This window comes from Chaetodon trifascialis, chromosome 13, assembly GCF_039877785.1.
Source record: "Chaetodon trifascialis isolate fChaTrf1 chromosome 13, fChaTrf1.hap1, whole genome shotgun sequence".
Classification (NCBI taxonomy): Eukaryota; Metazoa; Chordata; class Actinopteri; order Chaetodontiformes; family Chaetodontidae; genus Chaetodon; species Chaetodon trifascialis.
The window spans coordinates 25,228,309-25,242,564 of record NC_092068.1 but is presented as its reverse complement, the minus strand read 5'-3'; the positions used below and the strand labels follow the sequence as shown (position 1 = coordinate 25,242,564).

At 47.3% G+C, this 14,256-nt stretch overlaps 1 protein-coding gene across 2 annotated transcripts in view; it reads right to left on the bottom strand.

The window, feature by feature from the left end:
- Positions 1 to 1,857: 1,857 nt before the first annotated feature.
- LOC139341332 (LIM domain-binding protein 3-like) overlaps positions 1,858 to 14,256 on the bottom strand; it is a 29,593-nt gene continuing 17,194 nt past the window's right edge. The window contains exons 7-16 of one of the 2 annotated variants that reach the window (XM_070977818.1): positions 8,633 to 8,807; positions 8,273 to 8,304; positions 6,143 to 6,247; positions 5,248 to 5,304; positions 3,744 to 3,940; positions 3,274 to 3,649; positions 2,968 to 3,148; positions 2,771 to 2,891; positions 2,544 to 2,659; positions 1,858 to 2,405 (exon numbers count right to left, since the gene is read on the bottom strand). In XM_070977818.1, the coding sequence (XP_070833919.1) occupies positions 2,316 to 2,405; positions 2,544 to 2,659; positions 2,771 to 2,891; positions 2,968 to 3,148; positions 3,274 to 3,649; positions 3,744 to 3,940; positions 5,248 to 5,304; positions 6,143 to 6,247; positions 8,273 to 8,304; positions 8,633 to 8,807 (1,450 nt within the window). In that variant the 3' untranslated portion in view covers positions 1,858 to 2,315. The remainder of the gene's footprint in view (positions 2,406 to 2,543; positions 2,660 to 2,770; positions 2,892 to 2,967; positions 3,149 to 3,273; positions 3,650 to 3,743; positions 3,941 to 5,247; positions 5,305 to 6,142; positions 6,248 to 8,272; positions 8,305 to 8,632; positions 8,808 to 14,256) is intronic. The other variant, XM_070977819.1, reaches the window with a different exon arrangement.

The window sequence follows — 14,256 nt, the reverse complement described above, 5'->3', positions numbered from 1 at the left end:
AACACCTCCAGCTTCTGTCTGCAAATACAAGGCGAAGAAAAGTCGAGCTCTCAGAAGTCAAGTTCACTTCGTCTGAGTGAAGGCTTCACGTTTTAATCCTCAGACCTGCAGTGAAGGTTACACAGCGAGTTTGCTTTCTGCGTATCTGATTGACGTTGTAGCTTTTTTAGATTTTGTGGCAACAAGATAATAAAAAATATCATCTTTTGTGATTTTAGGCTTCATACCTGAAACAGCCATTAAAACAGTGTGTTGGTCTGCAGTGTGAACAGAGCCGGTGAGCGGTGAAAAACACCACTGTAATAAACATTCAAACTCCTTCACTTACAGCAAGAAACATTAAAAATATGATTAGAAAATATCCATCAACACTCAAAATACGTCCTGTGATGCCAAACATCCACAAAATCAATTCAACAGCTAATAATTTGAATGCAGCAGTGATGATATATTAGCTTTTAAATAAATATCACTCAGTCAAAATAGTCAATAAATATGAAATTCATGGTTATTGTTGCATAGGAACACCTACTGCAGGGAAGTCAAAGAGGGATTAGTAGCTACACTCCACATCGCATCGTGAGACGCCATCGACACTCTGCAGCAGCCTCACCTGAGCAGGTTCACCTGGAAAAACAACTCCAGATACACCCAAACACTGTGAGAGCAGGAAAACGTCCAGACTGTGTCGCTTTACACAGTATACGCTTAGCTTTCAACCAAAACACGCTGAAGAGGTGAAACATGGAAGTGATGAAACTCATGTGTCACCTTGACAGAACAGCAGATCTGTGTCTCTACGTGACTGTCGCGTCTCTTTGTGGTGGGTTTGTGTCTCTTTGTGGTGGGTTTGCATCGTTCTGCATCTTTCCTGTTTCATACAGATATTCTGGCCCAGCCGTTCTTGGTCTGTTCCCCAATAGACCCGTTCAGTAATCCTCGCATGATACTACCACCTTTTGACTCTGGTCGGGGGCCTCCGGGGGCCCTGACCCTGATCTCCAGGCTCGCTGAACCACCTAGTGTATTTTATGAGGATGCATGAGTGAGTTCTGCTGCGTCATGTCTGGTGTGATGGAGTAAAAGCACAGCATCACTGGAAAGTGTCGCCGGCTCACGTTTCCAAAAACATTTGTGTTACATTCGCTGCCAGCCTGAAACACGTCAGACACAGTTCAGATCAGCTTCTTCGTGTGCCGTTCAGTTCACTGTCGCACAGTCGGACCAGTCGGTCCAGACCGCCTCCACATCAGCGTGTTCTCGCCAAAACCAAAACAGGAAATTAACAGTTTTATGTCTTTCAAATGCAAAAGTGATGCTTCACTCTTCTGTCTGCTGCTCTGGAGGTTGAGGAAATTCTGGTTCCTACAGGTGAAATATTTTACATTGTAGAGTTGAACCAAAGATCATTCAAATAGTTTCAAGTTTAGTTCAGTGAAAAAACTTAAGGTAGCGTTCAAGAGACTCAACAAGTCAAACAAGGTAAAAGAGGCACAGAAAGATTCTGGAGACGAACACCAGCTGTGCTTCACAGGTACAGAGGGAATAATGCTGACATCACTCAGTGTTCAATCATAATCAATCTGTCAATTAATAAAAGCTATTACAAATAATTGAATTAGAATTTGTATTGTTATAATAGAATAATGTAATTAAAATATGATTAAATCTTGTTAGTAATAATTCTATTTCCTTATTTTGCCTTTAAACTTTACACTGAAAGTAAATTTTAAAATGGAATCCTGAAACTTTATTTAAAATTATTAAATAATTATATTATATATTTCCATTTTAATTTACTCGTTAGTCGCTTTTGTCCAAAGTGACGTAAAATCAAAGAAACAAATTATTACATCATTAAAGTTTAATATTGAATTTAATTGGGTGTTTATTTGAAGCGTTCTTAGTATTCTCATTAACGTCTATGTTTTTTACATCGATCGGTTTATTGATTGATTAGAATTCAACACTGAAAAAGTTATTTCATTTGGCACGCTGCAGACGCCGTATGAACTCGTCCATGTCTGGACACACGAGAAGTTTCTGGTCAAACGTGAGAAAAAAATCAGCTCAGTGTGTGAAGTGGGCTGGACGAACAGAAAACATCACGACCGAGTTCAGCAAAGGTTCCAAGTTATGAGTGAGGATCATCAGGCAGCGTCGTTTTAATCGTTAATATTAATGCACAGAAAGAAAAGTCTCAAACCAAAGTGGATTTTGCATAAACAGCGTTTACACACATCTGTGAGAGATGCTGTCGGCGGCTTCGTTCGTGTCGTGTGGCGGCCGCAGCCGCAGAGCTGCAGCTGATTGGTCTACACGTTGATGGCGTGAGCGTGCTTCTTGCACAGAGGTTTGTCTTTCTTTGAGTAGAAAGGCTGGCCCTCCAGGTTCACATGGCACACCTGCAGCGACAGCAGAGACACGGGGCAGAATGATGAGGAGCGCACTGAAACCACAGCTGTCTGCCTGATGGACGCCTCACCGGGAGGACACAGGTGACGTCTGTCTGTGACGTGCATCAATCGACTGTGTGTTCTTACCGCGCAGACGAAGCAGGTGTCATGCCAGGTGTGACCCAGAGCCTCAATGAACTTATCACCAGCTTCCACGGGGAAGTCACAGCCATGACACTTGGTGCTGAAGAGTGCAATATAATCTGACAGAGACAGAGAGAGACAGTCTGAAACACCTTTCAGCTTACAGCCCGACCTCTGACCTCTGACCCCCGCACTCTGTAAAAACCAGGACGGCGTGAACGCCTTCGTACCTTTCTCGCAGTACGGTTCTCCGTCCTCCATGTGGAAGAGGCTGTTTCCGAAGGCTTTGCCGCAAGCTGCGCACACGAAGCAGGTGGTGTGCCACGTCTGCCGCAGGGCGTGCATCACTTCCTGTAACACACGGCATGTCAGACAGGCTCAGGTGTGTGTGTGACAGGTAGACAGGTGCACAGGTAGAGCGCCTCACCCCCATGATCTTGGTGTTGCAGCGGGCGCAGGTCGGAGCGAAGAACTCCTCGTAGCAGTTCTCGCAGTAGACGCTGTTCTGCTCCTCCACGAAGCTGACGTCAGCCAGGGACATGTGGCAGTAGTGACAGTTAAACTCCTCGGGGTGCCAGGACCGGCCGAGGGCCACCAGGAAGGGGCCCCTGGAGACCACAACAGGACCAGATCAGTCTGCTTCAGCTCCAGGTCTGACTTTCAGACGTTTTTAATTTTGAATCCTTGATGAAGGATGTAACCAACAGCTGCTGCAGACAAAGGTGAGACTTACCTGATGACGCTGTTGCAGGACCCACACAGAGGCGTACGGCTGCTGGCGGCGAACCTCTCCGCCCTTTGGGCCACGCCCCTCGCCACAGGAGAGAAAGGGGCAGGGCTCGGGGTAAGGGGGGCGGGGCTGGGAGCTGGAGGTGCGGCGGGGGAGGGGTTGGGGATGTATGCTGGTGGAGGAGGGGCGGCCTGGGGCAGTGGCTGCGCCTTCACGGTGGTGGTCATCTTACCGGGGTCGTACTTATCAGCGAAGTTGGGATCGGACACCCAGGGGGGCCTGTTAGAGGAGGCGGGACCAGCCGGGGCCGGGGCCGGGGCAGCAGCTGGGGGGCGGTGCTGAGGTGGAATCGGAGCAGGAGCTGGAGCTGGAGCAGGAGCTGAGGGTGGAGGCGAGGACAAGTATTACGTAACTGCTTCTAGAGGACCAGGAGACATTTCCACGTTTGTGAATGAGCTTCCAGGTGTTCTCACCTGGCTGGGTGGGGTAGATGCAGGCGGTGCTGACCACCTTTGGAGGGGCGGAGCCTAGAGGGATCTGAATGGAGCTCTGCTGCATGGGTGGGAACTGTTGCGTGGGCGGCTGCTGGTACTGCTGCGGGATTGGCTGGTAGTGCTGTGGAGGCGGGACTTGAGGAGCCTGCTGCATGGCAGGAGGCTGACCGTACTGACTGGAGGGGGTGAAAAAAAACAGATTCATGACTGCGTCAAAGATTCACGCTGGTCTGATCTTCATGCTGAGCTTCTGTACGATGGAGACACGACCCGATACGAGACACACAGACAGACACACGTCTTCTCAGACTGCTTTATCTGTGGAACTTGTTTATGCAACTTGGTTTTTGCAGCTGTGTTGGACTACAACTACTACTACCAAAATGACTACAAAGAGACAGAGTCACTGCGTGACGTGGACTCAGACACGTCCTGACTTCTGTCCACATCACGCTCCAGAAGCAGAGCACTGCCTTTCAGCTCCATTTATCTGCTGTAACCACTGTTTGATCTTGTAAACAGTTCGTTTCATTGCAAAGACCAAGTTGCTAAATGTCTGAACTCACCTGGATCTCCTCCCTGTCAAGCACAGATTTTTTGATTTGCAGGTTCTAGTTTCACATATAAAACTCTGTCAGCTCCTAATGCTGAAATACAGTCATCACAACACTGTTTCCACATTGATGTCAACAAATATTCAGTTCCTCATCTGACCTGCAAACCACCAAATCAGTGTTTACTGGGCTGTTACATCCACACAAAACACACACAGATACTTATAAGTTAGTGAAAGCCTTAATACAGAAAGCAGTCCAGTGCAAACCAGCCTGACAACCAGCCTGTAAGAAATGAGTGTCAGTGTCTTGAACAGAATGAAACAGAAACACGTGACAGCTGGACCTCCATCCTTCAGAGCCAGTTAGAAATGATTCAGCCTGCAAATGGGTGAAGTTGTTAAGTTGTTACTCAACGGTTACATGGTCCTGAACTGAGCAATGCACCAACACCACCAGGGTTAGGGTTCACTTCCCACCATTTTAAGAGAAAGGCCTCAGTATGCTTCAAACATCGTGCTCGTTGGATCGTCTGAATCAGGTCGGACAATCGCGGCACACCAAATGTGGAAGAGAGGCTTCCAGCAGAGGCCGCCTGAAGTTCATGGATTCATCACATCGAGACGTAAAGACAGCTGTTGTAGAGAGACGAGGGAGGCAGCAGGATGCAGCCAGGAGGGGGACGTGGAGGTGACGTCGGGCTTTAGACGAGCTCCAACAACACATCAGACACAGGTTGATTTGAAGCACACTGAGGCCTTACATCCACTCACGCTCCCGCTTTAGAATCAGTTAGCAGAATAGAAAAGAATGAGAAGCTTCTGTTTGATGGCGCTGTGTTATGTAGCGTGTGACAGGAGGCAGCGTGAAGCCGACTAAACGCTGGCAGCAGGTGGACTCGAGCGCTGGATCCCTGCAGGTGTCGGTACCTGGAGACGGCAGCTTTGTGCTGGAGGCCGTAACCAGCGGCAGACTGTCGCTTCAGGCTGCAGGTGTGGACACAAGGACAGCAGAGGTCACCGTGACGATCTGCATCCCGAGCTCACCTGTATCTGCAGGCTGTGGCCCGCCCAGGCACACCTGCTGCTGCTGCTGCTCCAGATGTTTTCTGCCTGTTTGTGCCGTCTGTCATGTTTTCAGTGTCTTATTACAGGTTAACAGGGACCTGAGTTTATCTGTCTATCATCAAATCCCATTCCAGCATGTTTTCATCCGACACGCTCTGATAAGAGTGAGAGCAGCTGGTGAACACGACCAAAAACTGAGCTAAAAGAGAGGGAATATCAGACTAACACCATCAGGTGACGCAGTCATGTTGCTCTGACTACCAGATGTGGAAGCATGTGGCTGTTTGCTAACATGTTAGCCATGATGACAAAAAAAGTACAGAAATTGACCCAAAATATAAGGATGAAGTACGTCTCATTCAGCGCGCCATCTGCACCTTTGAGAAGCAAACAAACAAGCACATAAAACTATTTAACCCCCTTTAGGAGGCATGTTGGGGCTCCGAGATGCTGGATTTTCCTACCGTCACTGAACGCAACACGTCTGACAGTAAACTCAAAGCCCTCCAGCTGCAAAAAACTCTGATTAAGAAGCAAACTCACACAAACAAAACACCAAATCAGGACAGAGACAAGTCAGTCAACGTGTTAGGAGACACATTCACGGCAGGTGAGTCCGAGCATGAGCTCGAGAGTCACATTCATGGTTTCTGTGGACGTTCCTCCATCGTAACATCAGGAAGAGAAAAACTTTGACTCTCTGTCAGTCAGCTGAAGCTGTTTGAGCTCGTGTTCATTCAAAGAAATGCCTGGTTACCTGTGAGGGGCGGGGTCAGATGAAGCAGGGGCAGGGTCCAGAGGCTGCACGGTGGCGCTAGCGGCAGGGGCGGGGCCGGCAGAAGCTGGAGCATGCTCAGTAGGGCTACAGCACAGGAAGTGTTAGGAGCGACAGTGAGAGACAGAGCCGCCGTGGAATCATCACATGTTCAGTGTCGATACAGTTCAGTACATGCAGGCCTGAGCAGGCTGCATGTACTCACATATGAAGTACAAATACTGCATGTACACAGAGGAGGTTAGTGACAGCCTGGAAGAGGAGCAGATCAATCAGCTGGTTATTGGTTTCATGCACAAATCAAACAGCTCGATATTGCTCAGGTGGATGTGAGGGCGTCGATAAAATGTGATGTTTTATTTTTCTGTGAGCTGCTTCCTTCAGGGAGACAGAAGGAGAAACCACAGTCTCTTTATTGGCGGATAAAAGCTCGACCTCTGCTCCCATTGATTCACGGTGAGTCATTGCACGGCGAATACAGACTGACGAGGGTTGAGGGCGGCGGGGGAGGCTATCTGCTCGTATTTCAGTCCAAACGGGCGGGCGAGGCAGCGCAGATCAATTGTGCATAATGGAGGGATGATTAAATAAGTGCACGGAGCAGAGAAAGCTCCATCCATCAGTGCTGAGGCGGGCAGGGTGGAGGAGGGGTGGAGGGCTAAAAGGTTTGTTCCTCCTCTCAGAGACCTCCTCAGTGTGGTACTCAGACCAGCTGTTAAGAACAACAGCAGCCGAAAACAAAGAAAACAAACGAGAAAATTAAAAATCCCACAAACTCAATCTGAGCTGAAGCTGCTCCTAAATCATCAGACAGAAAAGAAAAGGTTTGCTCCTCAGAACTGATCCATAAAGATGTCTGTCTGCTGACCGATCAATACCAGCTCCAATCAATACAAACGCCACCAAAAAGGCAGGACGGGACGCATTCACATCAAACATTAAACTCTTCATCGCCTCAGTCTGTCGCTGATGATGATGATGATGCTCAGACTCAGGTGTCCTCTCACAGGTTAGTGTCTCTTCAGTCTGATGGGTTGAAGGAGTGAAAAATGAAGAGACACGTGACAAGAAAAGCTCCAATAATCTGCAACATCAAATCACTTTGACAGAAAACGTCTTGAGGACAAAGAAGGGAACGTCTGCAGAGACACCCACATCGTGTTTAATCCTTTAAAGTCTGACAGCTCTCTTTAAAAAGAAACTCAATATTTGCATCATTTTTCACTTCAGAGGTGGAAATACTGAAATACTTATTAATATTTCTACTGTTTTTTAAGCTGTAGGGGAAACAGATCAAACATCCTCAGAGTAAACCATCGGTCCTCCTGCTCCCCCTGCTGGTAAACAGCTCTTCACATGGAGCTTCAACGCTGCTGGATCACTGTAACGTCTGATAACGGCTCCATCAGACGCATTTAAGAGGAGGAAAACGTACAGAGAGCACTGAGACTTCAGTCAGTCTCATCTTCACAATGACACTAAAACACATGTGAAGGATCATTTAAAAAATGAGCAACAAAATGCTTCAAAAGCAGAAAAATATACTAAAGTATTTAAAGTAAAAGTGCTCTTCTGTCCCAAGGTTTTCCTAAAAATCAACATTTTTGTGACTTTGTCAGCTGCGTTATTACATTAGTATAACATTAGTGGATTATTGTTATTGATGGAAGCAGCATTTTAATGCAGCAGCTGGAGATAATTATGACTCTAAAGTCAAAGTCTGAGCAAATTTCCAGAAAATCAGCAAAATTAGTAAATTCCAAATGTTAACGGTAAAGCTGATCGGGTTCAATAAGAAAAAGATTCAGATTCAGTAAGTTTGAACCTGAATCTGATAAAAAGTCACTGATTCATCCATCAGTGCAGAACTCGAGTAAATGTACTCAGTTACTTCCAGTTGACTTCAGAAGGAGGAGGTCAGGCTGCGTTTACCTGTCAGGTGATCAAAGCTCATCACGTTAGCTTACAGACACTCACTACACAGGTGAGCTGTTATGGGCGGGGCAGTGAGACGAGGTGAGGGCGGGCCATGTGATTGGGGGCGGGGCAGAGTGTGCAGGTGAGGAGCCAGAGGGGGGGTCAGCAGCTGTCTATTGGAGCTCTGCTGCCTACCTGCTCCTCCTCAGCGCCTCCTCCTCCTCCTCCTCCTCCTCCTCGCCTGGTACTGGAACAGACAGAAATCACAGGAAGGAGGCGTCAGTTAGTCCCTCAGGTGAAAACGTCCTGCTTTAAACGTCTGTGCTGACACGGTAAAGTTCAGGTGGCTCCGTTCTGCCTCTGCATGCTGGGAGGCGTTTAAAACTTCCCAGCATGCCTCATGTTTCAGCAGAGGAGCTCTGAAAACACCATCTTTTCATAAACTTATTTTTCCCGCCCTCTCTGCTCCTGCTGGTCACGCCCCTGGCTTTTATTTGAATAACTTACATAAGAAGCTACAGTGGACTAAAATGAAATGAAAGAGGACATCAGGACAGGAAACTTACAGGACTCAGTTCCCGTCATGTGGGCCAGGACCCGGAAGGACTTGGACTGCATGTTGGCGCTGCGGCGGCCCCTGTCGCCCAGGTCCAGGTCCAGGTCTGCACTCTGGACGGCCTGGTAGACCGGCGAGGCGCTGTCTACGAGACGATCTTTAACTGGGAGAGGACTGCAACCACAGACAGAGGATGCCAAACCCCCCGAAGCCAAACCAAGTCAACACCGAGACACTGAGCCAAGGCTTTGGGGAGCTTAAGGGACTTTTAGTGTTTTATGTCGTTTTTCGGGTGAAGAGCAGAAAGTTTTGATGCTCTGATGAGCGCTAAAATGTTTTCATGACTTTGTGAAACGTAAACACGTGAAAGGTTGAACTGATCTTTCATGAGATCAAAATGAAAAGCAATATTGAGCTGGTACTGATTTGATGTTGATGAAGATGAAGATGGAGACGGTGTAAACGTAAACAGGAAGCACTAACAGCTCATTGGACGCTACAAAGCTCGAAGGTTACTGGACATGAGAAAAGTTCAGTGATGTAAAACCAAAGATGGAAGCAAAAGTTCACAAAAGGTCAACACGAGGAGGACATTTTTAAAGAGTTAACGACTCACAGAGTGAACAGACATGAACCAAAAGAAGGAGCGGCCTCAGAACATCCAGTTTGATCAGAACTTTGACCAGTAACACCAGTTTCCTCCCTTCAGTCTGTTTTTAAGTTGGTTTCTGATCCACAGGAAGACGTCAGGAGTCGTTTGTGTTTAGTTTCTCGGTAACTGTTTTCAGTGACGCTCGTCGTCTGTGAGCTGGAAGCTTTCATTCAGCCGTTTTAATTAAAGCAGGTTTCTCTGGTGTCAAAATAGAGCGTGAAGAATCGGTGTAGATGTTTGCAGCAATATCATTTTTCCTCTCAGGAGGGAAAACAAGAGCGATTTTTCATGCACACACAGCCGCTCGGCTCTCAATGCAATTTTCCAGCAGGGTGGAAAATTGATCGTTAGCGTTGGAAGAGGACACACAGCAGCGTTCACAGCACGAAATCCGACAACAGCGTCGAACTTGGGCGACGAGCAGAGGCTCTGACAGCGGCATGAACCAAAGATGTCTGATCTGTGATGACGTTTCTACAAAGAGCTGAGCTTCACTCTTACGCTCGACTATGAAGCAGAAATAAATACGGACACAGATAATAATAAATACAGATGTTTAACGTTGGTGGGAAGAAGTACTTTTACTTTCAGTGAATTTAAGTTCATGATTTTATGTAATTCATCAGTGTTTGCTGATTGGAGGGATCAATCACCTTCAGTTTAAACTGGAGTGTGAATCATAAACAGCAAGTTATCATCAGTCATCAGAATAACAATAAATCCATTCACTGAAGTCCAGTTTGAGATTACGAGCTCCAAACATGTTTAATCTACTTCAATCTGCTTTCATGAAGCGTCTCAGCTGCTCTCAGAAGTGATGATGACACACTGCATACATGTTCGCTGAAGCTCTGCATCGACCACAGGACAGTAACACAGAGCATCTGAATAAACTGAAGCAACCTGAGGTCAGGGATCAAACAGGACGCGTTAAACCCGTCATGATGAACGTAGAAACTGCTCAGCCTCCAGTGATCTGCATTAAATACTCCGCCACCATCACATTAAGAGCAGCAACTAAAACCTGCAGCAGACAAACAGCATGAACGCCTGGACGTCACATGACCAACAGCTTCAGTCTGAGCTCCAGAAAGAGAGAGAGTCCTGACTTCAAACAGAAATGACACCCAGACACACAGTCCGAACCAATGTGAGCCAATCAGACGAAGGCTGGTCAGGAGGAAGGAAGTGACAACATGAAGGAGGAAAAGGAGGGAGGACGGGCCAAAGACAGGAGAGTACGAGGGATTAAAACTGTTTCACCCATCAGAGGGAAGAAGAAACAACAAGACAGAGAGGAGGAGGAGGAGGAGGAGGAGGAAAGAGTAACATTAACATACAACTGACTGAATTATGATCAAGTGAAGTGTTTGTAAATGAATAATATAGAAACTTTCTGCAGGAAAAGACAACACGAGGTACAACCACACAAAGTGCTTCAGATCAAAACGTTTCCTTGAATTCACTTTAACTAACGTGTTTGCAGAGTCTGTCAGTAATTATTGCTAATTATTATGTTCGTGATAGTTGTTCATTATTGTTAAAATGTTTTGCTCTAAACATATTTGCTGAAAATTGTCAGTAAAGAGGAAGATGAGGAGGAGGAAACAGGAGAGGATGGTAGTACAGGAAGAAGGATGAGGAGGCAGAGGAGGAGCACCAGAGGAGGCGTTCTTACCCGGCGTCGTGCCCCTTCCCCTGCGTCTGTCCTGCGATGGCGTCCATGATGGCGTCCTGCGAGTACATGCTGATGGGTGTGTTGTACTGGGCGTGGATGATGGTGGCCTTGCCGCCAGGACCCTTCACTTCTATGGGCTTATGGGTGGAGAGGGCGGTGTCCAGAGCGCCGGGGATGAAGCCGGCGCTGATGGAAGGAGGGTGACGGAGAGAAGAAGAGGAAGAGACAGGAAGGCGAAGTGGAGATATGAAGAGGACGGACAGTTGGAGGAAAAGGCAGAGACGAGTGAGGACGATGCAGCCGACGGTTTGTGTTAAAAGAAGAGACGTCCAGACGAGACATGCTCACAGCAAACAGACAGCTCCAGACTTCACGCTTCATTTTCACGCTTCATGCAACAATACAAACCAAAGTTACAACAAGACCATACGTCCACCAGAGACAGGCCAGAGACAGGCCAGAGACAGGCCAGAGACAGGCCAGAGACAGGCCAGAGACAGGCCAGAGACAGACCGGAAGCAGAACAACATCATAACAAGGGTTTGAGAGAAAGTATCTGGATACTTCAGGGATCTGCAGGGATCCTCAGACGTGTCCCTGAGGGACTCCACCATGAACTCTGAGCAACAAGTCGAATGAAGTGTTCCTCCCACATCTGTCCCACATCAGACCGAAGCCGAGGCTTCGACGTTCACACCTGCTTCACGCAGTGATGATCAGGTGTGAGGAGGTGTGAACTTCTCTCTCAGCTCTGTTTAATTAATGAGAGCAGCTGAGTGCAACACGGCGAGTCTTCCTGGACAGCCTGAAAATGTCAGTTATCGTCACATTTAAGCGACGCGGCCTCTCCTCTCTCTGACAGCCATGTTTTCACTCTGCACAACAACTGTTAACGTTTCGACAACACGTCGTACAAACTTTTTGAGCATGAGCCGACTGAAAACAAGCCTGCATGAAAACAAGGCTGAGCCAGTGAAGGAAGTTCAGTTGGAGGAGCTGATCCATGAAGCTGAAGACGACGTGTTGCTGTGTGAGACAGGATTTAACAGCTCTGGACCGTCATCATGGATGCAACTATTTTCATTTCCACATCAAACCAACATCATTCTTCTTTCACGTCAGCATGTTTACAGGTGAGCGCTCCACCAGCCAACATCACCAACACGTCACAGAGACACTCGTCTTTCTGACGCCCAGACAGGCGCCGCTTGTCGCCTGATTGACTACATCAGATAAAATCAGTCGTCTCGAGCCGGACGCCGCTCTGCCTGAGGGGTCGGGATGTTATCCAGCCTGAACCCAGATCTGCTGGCGCTGACGCTTTCAACTTTCAAAGCTGAACATCAATAAACCATCATCACGTTATTTCTGCGTCTTTAGTAAATTACCACAAATCATTCACAATATTTGACTTTTTATTCTCAAATTTCACCTGCAAGTTATCCTGATATTTCCCATTCAGCAGGGAAATATTCAGGAAACAGGAAGAGGGCGCTGTTCCACATGAACAGAGCTGACCGTGTGTGTGTGTGTGTGTGTGTGTGTGTGTGTGTGTGTGTCAACATGGCCTTAATCTGCAGAAACATAAAGAGAAGCAGCTCTTTCCACCGTGGGTTCATCTGCTTATGGTAATTTTAGCCAGTTATCTATTATTGGACAATGATGCATTGATGATTAAAGAGGCTTCAGCAGGAAACACGATGACACCCACAGCATCAAAGCATGCCTTAAAAGGACCAAACCACAGAGCAAACACACACCCAAGATGCATTCGGCCGGAGAGGGTACTAACTTGGGAGCAGCGGGGGAGAAAACCTGGTGTGACCGACAGCGAGGAGATGAAAACAGAGAGGAGACAGAGAGGATTAGAAAACGTTACAGCATCAGGACAGCGGAGGCTACAGGGAGGCGAGAATGAAAGGTCAGAGGTCAGAGATGTCCGGTCTGTGTGTGGACAGACGTGACGACAGCGAAGACGTCACGGTACGTTTGAGTGAAGTCTGCGAGAGCTCGGCGGCCTTTTGTGTTCAGGAAGGAACAAACATGATCACTGACTAACGCCTGGAGCTGCTGCAGCGGCTCAGTGGGCCGTCCGATGCTAAGCTAAGCTAATCGGCTGCTGGCGGTAGCTTCGTATTTTGCAAACAGACACGAGCGTGATGTCATTCTGAACATGTGACTGTCAGTGAACGAGCAGATCCATCATCCATCATCCATCAGTCATAGTCATAACAACACAAACGTCCAAGAAACCAGCAGGAACAAACTCCTGCAGGGTTCAGAGGTAAGATGAGGGCAGTGTGTGTGTGTGTGTGTGTGTGTGTGTGTGTGTGTGTGTGTGTGTGTGTGTGTGTGTGCCCAGAAGGTTCCCTGACCTTTACCAGCAGCCAGAGGAACCGACAGGTGTTTGGCCTCTTCAGTGACACAGTAACCGAATCACACTGTGAACGCAGGAAACACAAGTCTGTGTGTGTGTGTGTGTGTGTGTGTGTGTGTGTGTGTGTGTGTGTGTGTGTGTGTGTGTGTGTGTGGCTATGAGTATGAATACTTACGGTAACAGTTACAAAGTGGAAGTGTGTATTTTGATCTGTTACGGGAGTGTTTTGGATGAGCGGTCCTCAGAAGAACACCTAATCCTTATTCAGATCACTCAGTGGTGGAAGTGGTACTCAGATATTACTAAGTAAGTACTTGTTATGCAGAAAAGCCCTTTTCAGAATAATAAATTAGATTATCTTATACTCATGAATGTGTTCATCACTTCTGATCACAGCTGACTTTAATACGATTAACTGCCGACAGCTTGTTTCTCCGCAGGATCAATAAAATCATATCCATAACGATGATACACGATCATTCAAATACTTCAGTAAAATACCTCAAAATTATACCCAGGCGCAGTACTTGAGTTACTTTCCTCTTGTGTCATCATTAAGTATGTTTGGTGTTTGAAACAGTACTGAGGACCGTCCTCTTCCTCAGTCAATACCAATCATTGATCACTCAGATGAGGCCCTCGGTGTGTTTTAGGAGACTTTGAGACACTGAATGTTCTGACCGTCCTCCTTCTTTTGGTTGTAAAGCTCAGCAGAGCCTCAGAGGAGTCTGAGCTCTGCTGACGTGTGGGTCAACATGGCAGGACGAGGCTGCTAAAGGACAGCAGGAAGGCAAAGACAAGCTGGTGGACATAGTGGAACATCTGGCAGCTAAAGAGACAAATCTGTCCCTCTGGAGATGGTGGAGGCCAAAGGTTTAATGAATGTGGCAGCTCAGACCACGAACAGCGTAGAACT